This window comes from Xyrauchen texanus, chromosome 3 (assembly GCF_025860055.1).
Source record: "Xyrauchen texanus isolate HMW12.3.18 chromosome 3, RBS_HiC_50CHRs, whole genome shotgun sequence".
Taxonomy (NCBI): domain Eukaryota; kingdom Metazoa; phylum Chordata; class Actinopteri; order Cypriniformes; family Catostomidae; genus Xyrauchen; species Xyrauchen texanus.
Window position 1 is genome coordinate 13,873,168 of NC_068278.1, and position 16,560 is coordinate 13,889,727.

The 16,560-nt window shown below is 44.4% G+C and overlaps 1 protein-coding gene across 1 annotated transcript in view; it reads left to right on the forward strand.

Annotated features, from left to right (window-relative positions):
* Positions 1 to 16,560, forward strand: part of LOC127629448 (ras GTPase-activating protein 4-like) — a 72,960-nt gene that overhangs the window by 14,280 nt on the left and 42,120 nt on the right. The window contains exon 4 of the mRNA XM_052106556.1: positions 4,140 to 4,201. Within this exon, the coding sequence (XP_051962516.1) occupies positions 4,140 to 4,201 (62 nt within the window). The remainder of the gene's footprint in view (positions 1 to 4,139; positions 4,202 to 16,560) is intronic.

Consider the following 16,560-nt stretch of genomic DNA (forward strand, 5'->3'; position numbering starts at 1 on the left):
TGTGTCCGCTCAGTAGTGCTGCTGAGGTAATTCAAATCACGGCCTCCATTAATTTTCAGTGGGGCGAGCAGCACATCGATACATTTCGTGAACGTGGAGGGAGCCAGAGACAGACTGAAATGAAGAACTTTAAATTGATACGAAGTTCCCTCAAACACGAATCTAAAAGGCCGCCTGTAACGCAGTGCAATTGGTACATCAATTGGTACATCAAGTATGCATCCTTCAGATCTGTTGACGCAAACCACTCCTGAGGACAGATGTGCAATAAGATCTGTTTTTGAGTTAACATTTTGAATGGGCGCGCCTCGAGTACGCGATTCAAGTATCTCAGACTAGAATGGGCCGAAGCCTGCCGTCCTTCTCCAGAACGAGGAAATAACACCTGTAAATCCCGCTGTGTGTGTCGCAGTCTGGGGCAGTCTCTATCACATTTTTTGCAAGGAGACTGAATCTCTGCACACAACATCGGTACATCCTGTGGTCAGACCACAGATTGCAAAGCGCCGGTAAAGCGAGGCTGCAGATGTACAAACTGAATCATATGACCGTGCTCGATCATTTAAAAAAAAATAAACAGTTCTGACACGGCCACACATTCGCACAGCAGGAAAGCAGGCTTATTAATTCATCTGAAATAACCTCTATCGCATTAGAGATTGTGTATTTCAGCTCGTAACTCTGGCGCATCTTCGGACGGAACTGTGGAAGACAGAAAACAATTGAAACGGGTTGGTCGAAGTGCAAATTGGATCATATAACCATGTTAGATCATTTTTAGCACCCATTGGGAAATGGCATTCTTTATTGCATGTGATTGAATGTGAGACATAACAACATATTGAGCAACATTTTGAACAGCAATATACCTTTCCCGACAAACAGCAGTGAGGAAAAGGGGAACAGCATTGTTTCAGGAGTGCTTTTGCTGCATGGGGTGGTTTTCCCCTCAGCGCAGGGCTTGTTCTGAGGCGCCTGCCTTTGTTTGGGCTACGGCTTGTGTGGCTCGGTGGCGGCATTGTTTTTAGCCGGGCACTGGACCGAGACAGAGCGGGAGTTGGCCGGTTGTGATGAAGTACTTCTCCGTTTTGGCATAAAATGTCTCATAGCCTGTGAGTGTTGCTGAGTTGTGACATAGCACTCAGTAAATCTATCCACAGAGCTGCAGAAAAGGCCGGCTGGAGACACCAGAGCATCAAATAGAGCGGCTTTTTCCAAATCACGCATTTCCGTGAGGGTCAGCCAGATGTGACAGTCCAAAACAACCAGGTTGCTCATTGACTTGCCAATGGCCTGTGCAGTGATTTCGTGGCTCACAGCGCTAAGTCTGTAGCGGTGCGGAGCTCTTTAAGCATCTCTGGATGTTAGCCTTGCTTAGTCCATTTGTTCGAGGAGCTTAGCTTGGAAAACTTGGAGCACCACCATTGTGTGGACTGCTGAACCATCTTCACCCGCTGCTGAGCATGCTTTTCCAGCCAGTGCAGATGTCAGCCAACACGGCTTGGGAGTATGAACAGGGCCTGATTTCCACACCCTGCTACTCGCCCAGGCAGAAATGTGCATCTACCTCCTCTTCCACAGGGAGTAGTAGGGCATTACCTTTGTCTTTCCTGTGGTCCACTTTAGTGAGCACCAGGATTTTGTCAGTTCATTATGAACTTCCGTGAAGAACGGGGCAGATCTGTGGAACGTGGTCGATTGACGGCATCTGGATTGCAAGAACCACTCATCAAGCTGATATTTTTCAGATTCCTCCAGAGGAGACCACTCAAGACCGCACTTGAAAGGACGTGAAGCATCTCCTTGTCAGTGGCATGTGTAAGCACCTCAAATTAAAATTCATATTGCTCAACCTTGCGGCCCTCCTCGTGTGATCCCTTGAGAGTCACAGAAAAGGCAGCTGGGTGGGTGCAGTAGGCTAAATTGTCCCTCAGAACGAGGGACTTATAACTTCACAGCAAGGGCAGTCTGTCTCTATGAGAGCTGACTATGCATGGGCTTGGCCCAGACATTGAATGCAGCTCTCATGCTGATCTGACGGTGGCATTTGTCCCTCGCATAAGGAACACTTATGGAATGACATCATTAAAAAGACTCATAGACGTACGCGGGTCTTTTAGTTATATATATAAGAGCTGTCGATTTAACGCGTTAATGCAATTAATTTTTATAAAAAATAACGTGGTAAATAAATTAACGCAATTAAACGTATGCCCCCGTAGATTCCTAAGAAATGCAAGCTTGTAGTACCACCTGTTTACTCCAGAGGGCAGTAAGTGAAACTTCAGCTGTGTGAAAACGCACAGTTTATACAGTGAAGAAAACAACCTTCAGTAGCAACAACACAGATGTTATGATCTTGTATATATATATATATATATACAAGATCATAACATCTGTGTTGGTGTATATATATATATATACACTCACCTAAAGGATTATTAGGAACACCATACTAATACTGTGTTTGACCCCCTTTCACCTTCAGAACTGCCTTAATTCTACGTGGCATTGATTCAACAAGGTGCTGAAAGCATTCTTTAGAAATGTTGGCCCATATTGATAGGATAGCATCTTGCAGTTGATGGAGATTTGTGGGATGCACATCCAGGGCACGAAGCTCCCGTTCCACCACATCCCAAAGATGCTCTATTGGGTTGAGATCTGGTGACTGTGGGGGCCATTTTAGTACAGATTGTCGTGTTCAAGAAACCAATTTGAAATGATTCGAGCTTTGTGATGGTGCATTATCCTGCTGGAAGTAGCCATCAGAGGATGGGTACATGGTGGCCATAAAGGGATGGACATGGTCAGAAACAATGCTCAGGTAGGCTGTGGCATTTAAACGATGCCCAATTGGCACTAAGGGGCCTAAAGTGTGCCAAGAAAACATCCCCCACACTATTACACCACCACCACCAGCCTGCACAGTGGTAACAAGGCATGATGGATCCATGTTCTCATTCTGTTTATGCCAAATTCTGACTCTACCATCTGAATGTCTCAACAGAAATCGAGACTCATCAGACCAGGCAACATTTTTCCAGTCTTCAACTGTCCAATTTTGGTGAGCTCTTGCAAATTGTAGCCTCTTTTTCCTATTTGTAGTGGAGATGAGTGGTACCCGGTGGGGTCTTCTGCTGTTGTAGCCCATCCGCCTCAAGTTTGTGCGTGTTGTGTCTTCACAAATGCTTTGCTGCATACCTCGGTTGTAACGAGTGGTTATTTCAGGCAAAGTTGCTCTTCTATCAGCTTGAATCAGTCGGCCCATTCTCCTCTGACCTCTAGCATCAACAAGGCATTTTCAGCCCACAGGACTGCCGCGATACTGGATGTTTTTCCCTTTTCACACCATTCTTTGTAAACCCTAGAAATGGTTGTGCGTGAAAATCCCAGTAACTGAGCAGATTGTGAAATACTCAGACCGGCCCGTCTGGCACCAACAACCATGCCACGCTCAAAATTGCTTAAATCACCTTTCTTTCCCATTCTGACATTCAGTTTGGAGTTCAGGAGATTGTCTTGACCAGGACCACACCCCTAAATGCATTGAAGCAACTGCCATGTGATTGGTTGATTAGATAATTGCATTAATGAGAAATTGAACAGGTGTTCCTAATAATCCTTTAGGTGTGTGTATATATATACACATATATGCAAACAATATCACAATAGCTTATAAGGATACAAAACTCCTGCCGAAGCGCTGCGGGGAATCAGGATGCAGAAGCGGCCCGTTCACCAGCGAAGTATAAAGCAGCGATGCAGAGTAAATGTGCGCCGGAACACTGCAGGGTAGCAGAGAGTCTTCTTGTTGCCGTAAAAATCCCGCCCGCAGACTCGTGCATGTCGACAGCGAAGTAGTAGAAGGCTTCTAAATGAGAGATGAATTGCTGTCTTGAAGGAAGAAAATTCTGAGGAATGATGTTTGCACCCTCTTTTATACTGGACAGCTTTGCATCTTAATGGGCGGGGCTTAAACACCATAGCCATTTTTAGAATTGGTATTATTGTTGAAAAGTTTCAACTATGTCATGTAGAAGGACACTCCTCCATAGCGTCAGCTTCCTGACACAATGTCAAATGTACTGAGTCATAAGGGAACCTGTTTTAAACTGGAAAAATGGTTGTGTTCACAGCCGAGATGATGTCATTGGAAAGGTGTCGATCAGTAAGGAGCTTCTCACTGCTAAACCTCAAGGTAAGAGAGGATTTCCTATTGAGCATTTACGGTTGTAAAATATACGCTTAGTTGTGAAGAAATGTGAAATCTATATCCAGAGCCAGCCATGCATCTCCCAGAGCTTGGAAGGTGAGTGGTGCAAGAAAGTAGTGACAAATAGTCAAGAGACCCTTAGTCACAATCACATGGTTGTGCATATAGTCTTTACACTGTAGGACACATGTCTGTCATGTGACCATGTTAAAAATACACATACTTCCTCTAGTCATATTTTGTTTCCAGGCTTTCTTTTAGCTTCATTTACTTACAGTAAATTGTAAAGGCATAGTTCACACGAAAAAGAAAATTCTGCCAAAATTTGTTCACCATCATGTACTGTAAAAAAAAATAAGATGTTTTGAAGAATATTCATGCTTCTCCATTCCATTCAACTAAAACATACAATGGCCAGGGTCTGCCAAGCTCCAAAATGGACAAAAATACACAATAAATTTATCGCAAAAATGTCCATATAACTCGTGCACAATATTCTGAGTGAGAAATAGACTTAAACTCAAAGGTACTGTAAGCTATTTTAACGAGACTGAGCCGGTGGATTAGCCACGTAATTATTGTGCTAGCGGCACTTAGTTCTCCACTGATACACTGCCTACTTAATCCCTTCGTTGTGTCAGTATCTTTGCTAGATTGTTGTTTAGTGTGAAGTAACTTACCTCGCTCTCTTTGCCTAGTTGGTCCTGTCTCTTGTATCTGTTTAGTTGCCCATATCTGCCCACGTGTCGGGAGTGTGGTTATCTTCCAGTTTGCTCTACGCTTATTCTCTGCACTAAACAAATCTTCAACGGAGGATTCCTCATCTCTGCCTGCATGTCGGGAGAGTGGTTACCTTCCAGTTTGCTGTGTGCTTTTTCTCTGCACTCACAACACATAAGTGGAGGTTTCCTCACGGACCTGCTCCTGACTATCATGACACATACACTTGCCTACACTCTTCATGTCACGGATCTGCTCACTGTGCGCCCATGGCACGCACGCATCAACAAACACGATCTTCTGCTTGCTGCGGCCGGTGCTGGGTTCTCCACTCTTCGCAATCCTAGTTGAAGTTACAATTTATTGACAATAAATCCTTTGTACTGTTCCTCTGCTCTTGGGTGTCTTTGTCTCACTCACTGACACCGCGGCCTGCGGACAAATTTTTGTTTGCTGTTTACAGAGTCTAGAATGTCACAGAGAGTGGTGAGATATGTCAGGACACTTATTTCATTAATACTTTTAGGGAGTAGGAAATTATTTTGAAAAATTCCGATTTTCTCTTGTCTGAAATGTAATTTGTGCATGCGCATTTTCACACTGGCGCATCAAGATGTTCTGCACCGTAATTGAGATTTGAGAGAGTTCAGGAAGGGCAAGGAGGAGGCGGGAACCAGCATGACAGTCAACATAACTTTAATGATGTAACTGAACTTAAAACAACATGAAACAAACATAAACACACACACAGCGCAACCGTGTTTGTATCTCTCTTTCCCAAACTGGCATCTTCGGCTCCAGTTTATCTTTCTCTCCCGCTGATTAGTTGAATCAGTGCTGGCCATGCACCCTCACAGCCCAGCCACACCCTCCTCCTCGTCATACTCCTCCCCTGCCAGATTCAGACCGGACTGGCCTAACCCCCCACCCCCATCACTTGTAACTCGCATCTGTTAGGCCTGAGGGGCCAGGACAATGCAGGGTTATCCATTATCATGACACAGAATGGAAGAGAGTATCGCTCATTGCAGCCCCCATGATGTGTTGATGACTAGTGGCACAAAGCAGGCAAACCTTGATGGAATGAAAAGCTAAATTACAACATTCATTGTCAGATGTGGGTAGTAATGTGCAACATTTACTCTTCTTCTTATTGACAAATGCATCCAGATCTGATAAGAGCCTTTAAAGTGATAATTCACCAAAAAATGAAAATTCTCTCATGCCAGATTTGTATGACTTTCTTTCATCTGCTGAAGACAAATGAAGATTTTTAGAAGAATTTCACAGCTCTTTTGATCCATATAATGCAAGTGAATGGGTGCCAAACATTTTAAGCTAAAAACAAACAAACAAATAAGTCAGTATAAAAGTAATCCATAAAACTCCAGTGGTTAAATCAATATCTTCAGAAACGATATGATAGGTGTGGGTTAGAAACCGATCACTTTCACATTCTTCTTCTTGTGTTTTTTATGATATATAAATATTATTATATTCTTCTCTGCATATCGCCCCCTGCTGGGCTGGGAGAAGAACTTCTAGCAAAAAATTACTTAAATATTAACATGTTTCACACCCACACCTATCATATCACCTCTGAAGATATGGATTTAACTACAGGAGTTGTATGGATTACCTTTATGATACCTTTATGTTCTTTTTGGAGCATCACAATTTTGCCACCCCTTCACTTGCATTGTACTGACCTACAGAGCTGAAATATTCTTCTAAAAATCATTATTTGTGTTCTGCTGAAGAAAGGAAGTCATATATATCTGGGATGGCATGAGGGTGAGAAAATGATGAGAGAATTTTCATTTTTGGGTGAACTAACCCTTTAAAGTGATAGCTCAACCATAATTGAATATTCCGTTATCATTTCCTCATGTTGTTACAAACTCGTGTGAACCTTTGTATCTGTGGAAAACAAAATATGTTAGACAGAATGTAAGGAACTGACAGTGTCGGACATCATTCACTTTCATATATATGAAAGTGAATGATGTCCGACACTGTCAGTTCCTTATTCTGTCTAACATATGATTAATAAAATAAAGTAGTATATATACTGTATGTATATATACTACTTTATTTTATTAATCATCCTCTATTTCAGAGCTGTTCATAATGTTCATACTGTTCATATTGTTATATTGTCATATTGTATATACTGTATACCAATCCACCTACCTCAAGTCACAACTCCTGCACAAAATACCTATACTATTTATTCCAGCATTCTTTGCACTATGCTTCATCGGACTGTGCACATGTATGCATGTATGCATGTATGTGTACCTGTATATCACATCCACCTCCGACATGTACATAATAATGATAATAATAACTTTACTCCTGCATCCTTTGCACTCTGATCACTGCACTATTTGGCAATATGTCTATATTGTTTGATTTCATTGTGTGTATATTTGTGTTGTCTACACTGTAGCCTGTGACTTATTTTATTTTATTATTGTGTTTTGTATTTTTGTAAGTACATCGTGAGCAATGTACAATCCTGAGTACACATACCTGGCAATAAAGCTGATTCTGATTCTGATTCTGATATATATATTAGGGCTGTCGATTTAATACATTAATTCAGTACGATTAATTTTACCAAAATTAATGCGTTAAAAAAATTAACGCAATTAATCGCATGCCCACGGACCATAATAAGGAAGATTCCTGAACAAATGCCAGCTTGTAGTACCACCTGTTTACTCCAGAGGGCAGTAAGTGAAATTTCAGCTGTATGAGCAACGCACAGTTTATACAGTGAAGAAACACTTCAGTAGGCAGAACAACACAAACATGCATTACGTTCTTGCATTCTAAACAATCGAAGGAGTGCAAATGCGATCTAAGGGATCTCAAGATGTGTTTAAAGATTGAGTATTAAACTATATTTAACTTGACACAGTGACCTAAACATTTAAAGTTTATGATGCAACACGCCCGAGATGTCCGACGTTGGTGTAAATTGACAGGCCCTTAAACAAGCCCTCATAATATATCTCCAACTGATTGACAAATTCACTTGTGAAATGGATTGCTGTGAATTGTTGCCAATGATTGACTTATGATCAGTGATATGGTAGTAAACAATACATTGTATTCTAAAGCTGCTTTTTGTATGGCCTTATCAATGATGAACTCTTCTGCTACAGGAATGTAAAGCATTTTAATTATCTGAATATTTATATATATATATATATATATATATATATATATATAAAATTTTTAAATATTTAGAGATAACTATGTATAATTATATATTGATATAAATATGTATAATCATTATATATTGAGTTATTGTTATATGAGGGGCTTTCTCATCAAATATTTTTATATGCGATTAATCGTGATTAATTAATCGAGACACCATGTAATTAATTCGATTAAAAACTGTAATCAAATGACAGCTACTTCGAAGCCACCAAGAAGAAGGCTTCGAAGTGCCCCTGAGATGGGTGACCCAGGGACGAGGAGACTCGCTGTTCCGGAGCTGGTGAATAGACCACTCCATCCCCTGTGGAGGGCCGGGAGGAGAATCTTTTTTTCCATTTTCATTTAATTTTGCAGCACGCTCAAGTGGGACACGTCAACTGCCTCGAGTTGTTGGCAATACTGCTCGTCCTACAGAGGTCCCAGCCGTTGATCCAGGGCAAGCGTGTGGTGGTTTGGACAGACAACATGGCAACATTGGCAAAAAGACAGTTTACGCCCCATTGTACATCATAACTCGCCTGCCATTTTCTCCTCTTGCGTCAGCAGCACCTCAAGTTTCTGCGAGCCACTCACATCCTGGGTTCCCGCACTGCCACGATAGGTTACCCACAGGGGAGAGTGGAGACTCCACCCTCAGGTGGTCCAGATGGAGTCAATTCGGGAATCCTTCCACTGCCCGCTTTAGTACGCATTGACCAAGGCACCCCTCGGTATAGATGTGCTGGCACACAGCTGGCCCCCTGGACTGCGCAAATATGTGTTTCCCCCAGTGAGCCTACTTGCACAGACCCTGTGCAAGGTCAGGGAGGATGAGGAGCAGGTCGTCCTTGTAGCACCCTACTGGCCCACCCAGTTGTCTTGAGAGACACTAGGAGGTTGAATCCCTTCAGACCGTGCCTCTTTCCCTCATGGGACCTCTTTTTATTCCTTTACGGTCTATGGGGAGCTTAAGGCTTTTATTCCTTTAGGGTCTGACTTTGGAGTCAGCTGAGCTTAAGGCACTCTTTTTAAATACTGCCCTCCTGACTGCGCTCACTCCATCAAGAGGGTAGGAGACCTGCAAGCATTCTCTGTCAGCGAAACATGCCTGGAGTTCGGTCTGGGCTACTCTCACATGATCCTGAGACCCCGCCCGGGCTATGTGCCCAAGGTTCCCTCAACCCCATTTAGGGATCAGGTGGTGAACTTCCAAGTGCTGCCCCAGGAGGAGGCAGATCCAGCCTTGACGTTGATGTGTCCAGTGCACACTTTACGAATCTATTTGGATTACACGCAGAGCTTTAGAGTCTCTAAGCAGCTCTTTGCCTGCTTTGGTGGACAAAGCAGAGGATTGCAGAGGATTGCCCTCTGGGTCATTGATGCCATAGCGATGGCATATCACGCCCAGCATGTGCCGCCTCCCACAGGGCAATGAGCCCATTCTACCAGGGGTGTGGCAGCCTCCTGGGCCCTGACCAGTGGTGTCTCTCTAACAGACATTTGCAGAGCAGCGGGCTGGGCAACACCCAACACATTGGTGAGGTTCTACAATCTCTGGGTGGAGCCGGTTTCGTCCCGTGTCTTGGCAGGAACAAACAGGTAAGTCAGGGACAGTTGGCCGGGTGTATCACTTGTGCATAGTGCCTTTCACCTCCACTGAGCTGAAGACGTGTGCTGTTGACTTCCAGTAGTGTTCCCAAAATTTGTTCCCCGGATGACTTCCTCCGAGCCCTGTGACAGACGAGATATGCTGAGAAACTCGCTGCCGGCTCAGTACATGTGCTAACTAAGCCCTATACTGGGGTAGGTGCTCCGCTTGTGCTGGTTCCCCCGTAGGTAACCCCATGCAACATATATCTTCCACCAAATCGTTTCCCCGTTGGTAAATGGCGTCTTCCTTGGGCAGAGGCCCCTCTGCCCCAGTCACCATGTCTGTAGAAACTTCTTCCCCATTGGGTAGGACCTACTATGTGACTTCTTCACGTGACATACTTCCAACAAGGCTTGGCAAGACCATGTGATGTATTTCCACTCAATCACAGATCAGAGGTGTCTCGGGCTCCCAAGAGTGACCCCTAGTGTGACTGCATCGACACAACATCACGTTCCCACCATCAGGGAATGGAGGTTACAGAAGTAACCAGGACTTTTTCATCCAGGATAACCTTGTACGTAGCTTGATACATGCGTCCACCAGATCATCACCGATCCTCCAAAAAATTTCACAGTGGGTGCAAGAAAATGTGGCTTGAAGACCTCTCCAGGTCTCCATCTAACCATTAGATGATCAGGTGTAGGATCGGTGATGAAGCTGTGATTGAAAATCAGGGTTATTCCACCAAATATTGATTTCTGAACTCTTTCTAAGTTAAAACATTAGTATTGTGTTGTTTAAAAGTGAATATGAAATGGTTTTTTATCCATTTGCCATAAAAATGCCTCTTTTAATATCCTTTCTGTTCTTTACAGTCAATTGTTGATTAAAAATAATAATAATAAAACAATTCTAATAATTCTAATCATGCATAACATGGATGAGTTAAAGCCATTCAAGTCCTCTCTATTTAAGATGCGCTCATTTACAGAACAGCCAGTTTTCCTTAAAGAGACATTACTGGGTTTAGTGTTAAACAAATCAATGTAAATACTTGTGCATAGTACAAATTAAGCATGAAAACAATACAATTGTAACAAAATATAATTTCCTCAATATAATATTTATTGATAGAATACATGGATCTGGAAATCTGTATCAATACCCAGCCCTACTTTTGGATAACCCTTTTTTCCTCATTCTGACCCTGTTTTCGTCTGTCCTCTCCTCACCCTCACACACTCTGTAGGCATAACAACAAACAGCCTTGCATAACCTTTCTCTCCATGGACTCTGAAACACCATTAAGTGAAAGGACACATTTGCAGAGCACAGAAATAGCTGTGTGCCCCCTTTTGCCATAGTTTGACAGGGTGTGAACACTCAAGTTAGGTATAAGTCAAATCATAGTCTAACCACACCGATAAAAGTATGAGTCGTTGTGTAATTACCTTGCAGGACCACGGTGGCTAATATTGCAGGTTGGAATATATAGACTACCTAAATATGAAGAAGTTGATTGATATTTTCAGAATGTAAATGTATTGAAGAATCTGAATGTGTGAATGTGGCAGGACGGAGGGCGGGTCCGGGTCGTGATCCTACACACCCGGTCCCGTATTAGGCTAATCAAGCCTTCAGGAGGGATAAAGGTCGACTGCAGAGGATCGTGCAGGAGAGAGAAATTGTTAATGGACAATGTGTGTCCACAATGTCCGTCATGTGTGTGTGTGTCTCCCGCATGATCCTCTACAGTCGACCTTTATCCCTCTCGAAGGCTTGATTAGCCTAATACGGGACCGGGTGTGTAGGATAACGACCCGGCCCCGCCCTTCGCCCTGCCACAGTGATGCTAGATACATCATTTAACCTGTGTTTTTATTTTTTTTTGTACAACAACATAAATTGTTCTAAATCCCTAACTCTGCCTTTAATAATACATTCCTGTGCATAACTCGAACTGCACTATTTATGTTACGGACATGAACGATAATGCAAATAGTGCCACTTGTTGAGTGGATTCTTTCTTCATAAAATGTATTTCATTCATCTTTTCCTTGTCAGCGCTATTTAGAATGTCAGGTCTGTCTGACATTATGAGATGTTTGACATTCTCCATAGAGCTTGAAAGTAGAAAGTTATCATTTTATCACGTAAGAGCAGTCTTCCAGTCTTCTAACCAGTGCTAAATGGCAATTTATCACAAAATGTCTCCCACAGCGATCCGCTGAGGGAGACAGGCCAATCTGGACAAATTTCTGAGATCATCCAATAAAGATCTTGTGTTGCACGAGGTGAGGTGTTAAGGAAGTCTTTTTTGGAAGAACCACAGCATTTTCTTGTTCCCAGACTTTGCGAATTCGACAAGAGAGAAACGTGATCAATTCAAGGAATGCAAGAAACTCTTACATCAAGGGAAGTTTGCTTTTGCATTGATGTTCCCGGCCAAATTAAGAATAGATTCTAAGGATGGCCGCAAAACATTTACATGTTGGCGCTGTTGTGCACGGGGTTAATGCGCACATTTAAATTTTTTCTGTTTGTTTTGGTTCTGGGGGAGGTTTGGGGTTTGATTGTTGCACTAATGTTGTAATGTGGTCTTTATAGTTTTGTTTTTGACACACAATCAATTTTTTCTCATATGTCAAAATGTCAAATGTTAATATGAGTGGATTGTCTCTCTCCACATGGAATGTGAATGGGTTGGGGCACCCCATAAAAAGAAGAAAAGTTATTTCTTTACTTAAGTGTAAGAAATGTGATATAGTGTTTCTTCAAGAAACGCATCTTTCCCCGCAGGAAGCTGAAAAATTTGGGAAGATATGGGGTGGACAAGTTTTCAATAGTGTTGGCTCAAATAAGAGCATTACATTACACTGTAGTCATTACATTAAGTAAACATCTACAAATCAAATGTCTCAAACTGATTAAAGATAAATTAGGTCATTATAGTTTTAGCAGAAATGCAGGGTCATAGTTTGATTTTTTCTAATGTTTACACACCTAACGCTGATCCGGCTGGGATCCGGCAACGAAGGTCACAGCGCGGGCACTTGGACAGGTGATGGCCACCCTTGTGGTCCAGGAACGTCATCTTTGGCTGAACTTGGTCGAGATATGGGAAACTGACAAAGCCTGCTTTCTCAACGCCCCCATCTCCCAGCACGGTATATTCGGCGACACCGTAGGAGACTTTGCCCAGCAGTTGTCAGCGGTGAAAAAGCAGACGGAGGCCATCCAACACTTCTTACCTCGGCGCGAGACAACACCCAGCCGAGCCCGTCTTCTCGCCGAGGGTGTCCCCCTGCGGGAGCAAGAAAACAGTAGGTAGCTCCGCCTCAACCAGGGCCCAGCTCTCAGCCCCAGCGTAGAGCTACTCACAGGAAGCGGACGCCCCCCGTCTCACGATCCTCTTAAAGGACCTGAGAAGGACCACCCAGGGGAGGAGCTGGTAGCCAGGCCACACATTCCCCAGGTGGTGGGCCACATATTGTGTGATCTTCAACCCCCATCTGCCATCAGTTATTCAACCCCTGGACAGACCTCTGTTTTCTGCGGACAGGAGTCCCCCTGCAGCAGGTGTCCAGATGCATCGTGGTCACCACAGATGCCTCCAAACAGGGTTGGGGCACCGTGTGCAACTGGCACACAGCCGCTGGTCCCTGGACGGGCCCACGGTTACATTGACACATCAACTGCCTAGAGTTTCTGGCTGTATTTCTTGCCCTGCAGAGGTTTCTCCTGCTGATCCGAGGCAAGCACGTCTTGATCCATTTAGACAGCGCCGCGACGGTAGCGTACATATATATTCAAGGCAGCGTGCGCTCTCGTCACATCACAACTCGCCCACCATCTCCTCTGGCGTCAGCACCGACTGAGGTTGCTGCACACCACTCACATCCCAGGCAGCCTCAACACGACAGCGGACATGCTGTCGCAACAGGCTCCACTCAACGGGAAGAGGAGGCTCCACCCCCAGGTGGTTCAGCTGATCTAGGACAGTAATGGCAAAGCACAGGTATACCTGTTCGCTTCCCAAGAGAACTCCCATTGCCCGCTCTAGTACTCCCTCAGGTTGGAGGCAAGTCCCCTCGGGACAGATGCGCTAGCACAGCTGGTCCTTTCCCCCAGTGAGCCTACTTGCATTGGTGCTGTGCAAAGTCAGGGAGGATGAGGAACAAGTCACTCTAGTGGCCCCTTACTGGCCTACTCGGACTTGGTTCTCGGATCTTATGCTCCTTGCGACAGCACCTCCCTGGCAAAATTCCCCTGAGGAAAGACCTTCTTTCTCAGGGATAGGGCACCCTCTGGCATCAGCGCTCCAGACCTCTGGAACCTCCACATCTGGTCACTGGATGGGATGTGGAAGTTCTGAGTGGTCTGCCACCAGCTGTCGTAGACACAATCAACCAAGCCAGAGGTCCCTCTAACAGACAGCTTTACGCCCTAAAGTGGTGTCTTTTCGCAAATTGGCGCTCTTCCCAATCTGAAGGGAAAGGTGGAGGGGTGGCTGTCCCCCTCCGCCTTGAAGGTGTATGTAGCCGCTATAGCGGCCCACCACGATGCAGTGGACAGTAAGTCCCTAGGGAAGCAGGACCTGATCATCAGGTTTCTAAGAGGCGCCCAGAGGTTGAATCCTACCAGGCCATGCCTGTTCCCCTCGTGGGATCTCTCCGTGGTCCTTACGGGCCTTCAGAGAACCCCCTTTGAGCCGCTAGTCCCTCTCCCAGAAGACAGCCCTTCTGATTACACTCGCTTCCATCAAGATGTTTGGAGACCTGCAAGCGTTCTCTGTCAGCGACACCTGCCTGGAGTTCAGTCCGGCAGATGCTGATGTCATCCTTAGACCTCGACCTGGCTATGTGCCCAAGATTCCTACGACCCCTTTCAGGGACCAGGTAGTGAACCTGCAAGACGACTGACCAGGTATGTGCTAGCGCCTTTCCCCTCCTCTGAGGCAAACTTGTGTGCTTTTACTCCCAGGTGAGTCCTCAAACTGTTCTTCCTCCCCAGCCCTCTGGCATGCGAATTCAGGGGAGGAATTCCCGACCAGACCCAACTACTCTGAGTAGTTACTACTAACTACTCCGTACTGGAATAGGTGCTCCATAGGTGCCGGTTATCACGGTAACCCCCTCTGATATATTTTCTGGGGTATGGTCCCCCAGGTTGCCATGTTTGTAGAGCTCCTCCCTCATTAGGCAGGACCTACCACCTTGCCACTTCCATGTGTGGCGTAACAGGCCAATGTGACGTATTTGAGACATTTTCACCTCTCCAGCCAGGGCAGGATGTGGTCTCCGCTGTCTTTTCCGTGGCTGGCACAGCCTGCTCCCATGCTTGTCACGTCACTTGTTCCCACCCCTCTAGGGAAAACCTTGGTCGAATTCCGGGAACCTAATAAAAACAATATGACATCTTAGTGGGGCATTGGGGAAAGTTACGTGCAGTCTGATGCCCATGCTCCTTTGGCATGCTACAGCTTGCTGCACCAGCATCAGCAGATCACGTAATGTGGTTCAGTGTAGGAGATACTATTGAATAGGGACCCCTTGTATCACTACAATCGACAAAACGTTGAGTGAGTGACAGAAAGGGAACATTTAGGTTACTAGTGTAACCCCCGTTCCCTAATGGAGGTAACAAGACTTTGTGTTCCCCTTGCCACAACACTGTACCAAGCCGCTGTAGATATCCAAGGCTCCTGAAAGAAGCCCATTGTGTCACTACAATCGACACAATGTCTTGTTCCCTTCATCAGGGAACTGGGGTTACACTAGTAACCTAGACATTTTTTATAGATCTTGAAAGGATGTAGCAAGCCACTGGCACCGCTCATGATATAATATTGTGAGGAGACTTTAATCTTTTGATGGACTCAGTCCTTGATCATAGTGAAGCAAAAGTGTGTAAGCCCCCTAGAGCAACATTGACCACCTTTGCCTTTAAAACAGCACCAATTCTTGTAGGTACACATTCTTCATGGTTGTTGGCAGATAGGATGTTCCAAGCTTCTTGGAGAATTTGCCACAGTTCATCTGTTTAGGCTGTCTCAATTGCTTCTGTCTATATATGTAATCTCAGATAGACACAATGTTCAGTGGGGGGCTTTGTGTGGGCCATGACATCTGTTGCAGGGCTCCTTGTTCTTATATGAAATCAAAGACCCTCTCCTCGATATCCGAACACAAGTGGTCAACATAGATGCATATTAACAGGGGTAAATGGCGATGGCACCTGATAATAAGCATCTTAATGCATATTAATACTAGGGAATAAACAGGGCACACAGATTTAGCAGGACTGTTTGTGAGAGAGAGAGAGAGAGAGAGAGAGAGAGAGAGAGAGAGAGAGAGAGAGAGAGAGAGAGAGAGTGAATCTATCAAAATGATGAACAGCATTTGGAATCATCAGTCAATATTAAAAAAATCTGTAAATGATGGAGAATTTTTGGTTCACGTAACACCTGACATGTTGGGTTAAGTGATTGTTTGTGCCCCACCAGAAATAATGAGCCTGTGACGCCACTGATGTGTTATAAGGCAATATTAAGTGTTTTGGATGGTGGATTGGCATCTGTTTGAAGCAGAGTGTTTAAAGGTTGGCCAAGTGTGTGTGTGTGTGTGTATGTGGGTCTTTGAGTGGGCCACTTTTTTTGAACATATTTATGAGGCAGACCTTTAACTGCCAAGTGACTGTCACTCAATGCTTTCTTCAGTACATCTGTTCAGTTTAGTGATTGAATGATGATGTTTCATTTTCTTATAGTGAATATCTGTGGAAAGATAATTGTAGAAAATATTTTAGCTTTTTAGTT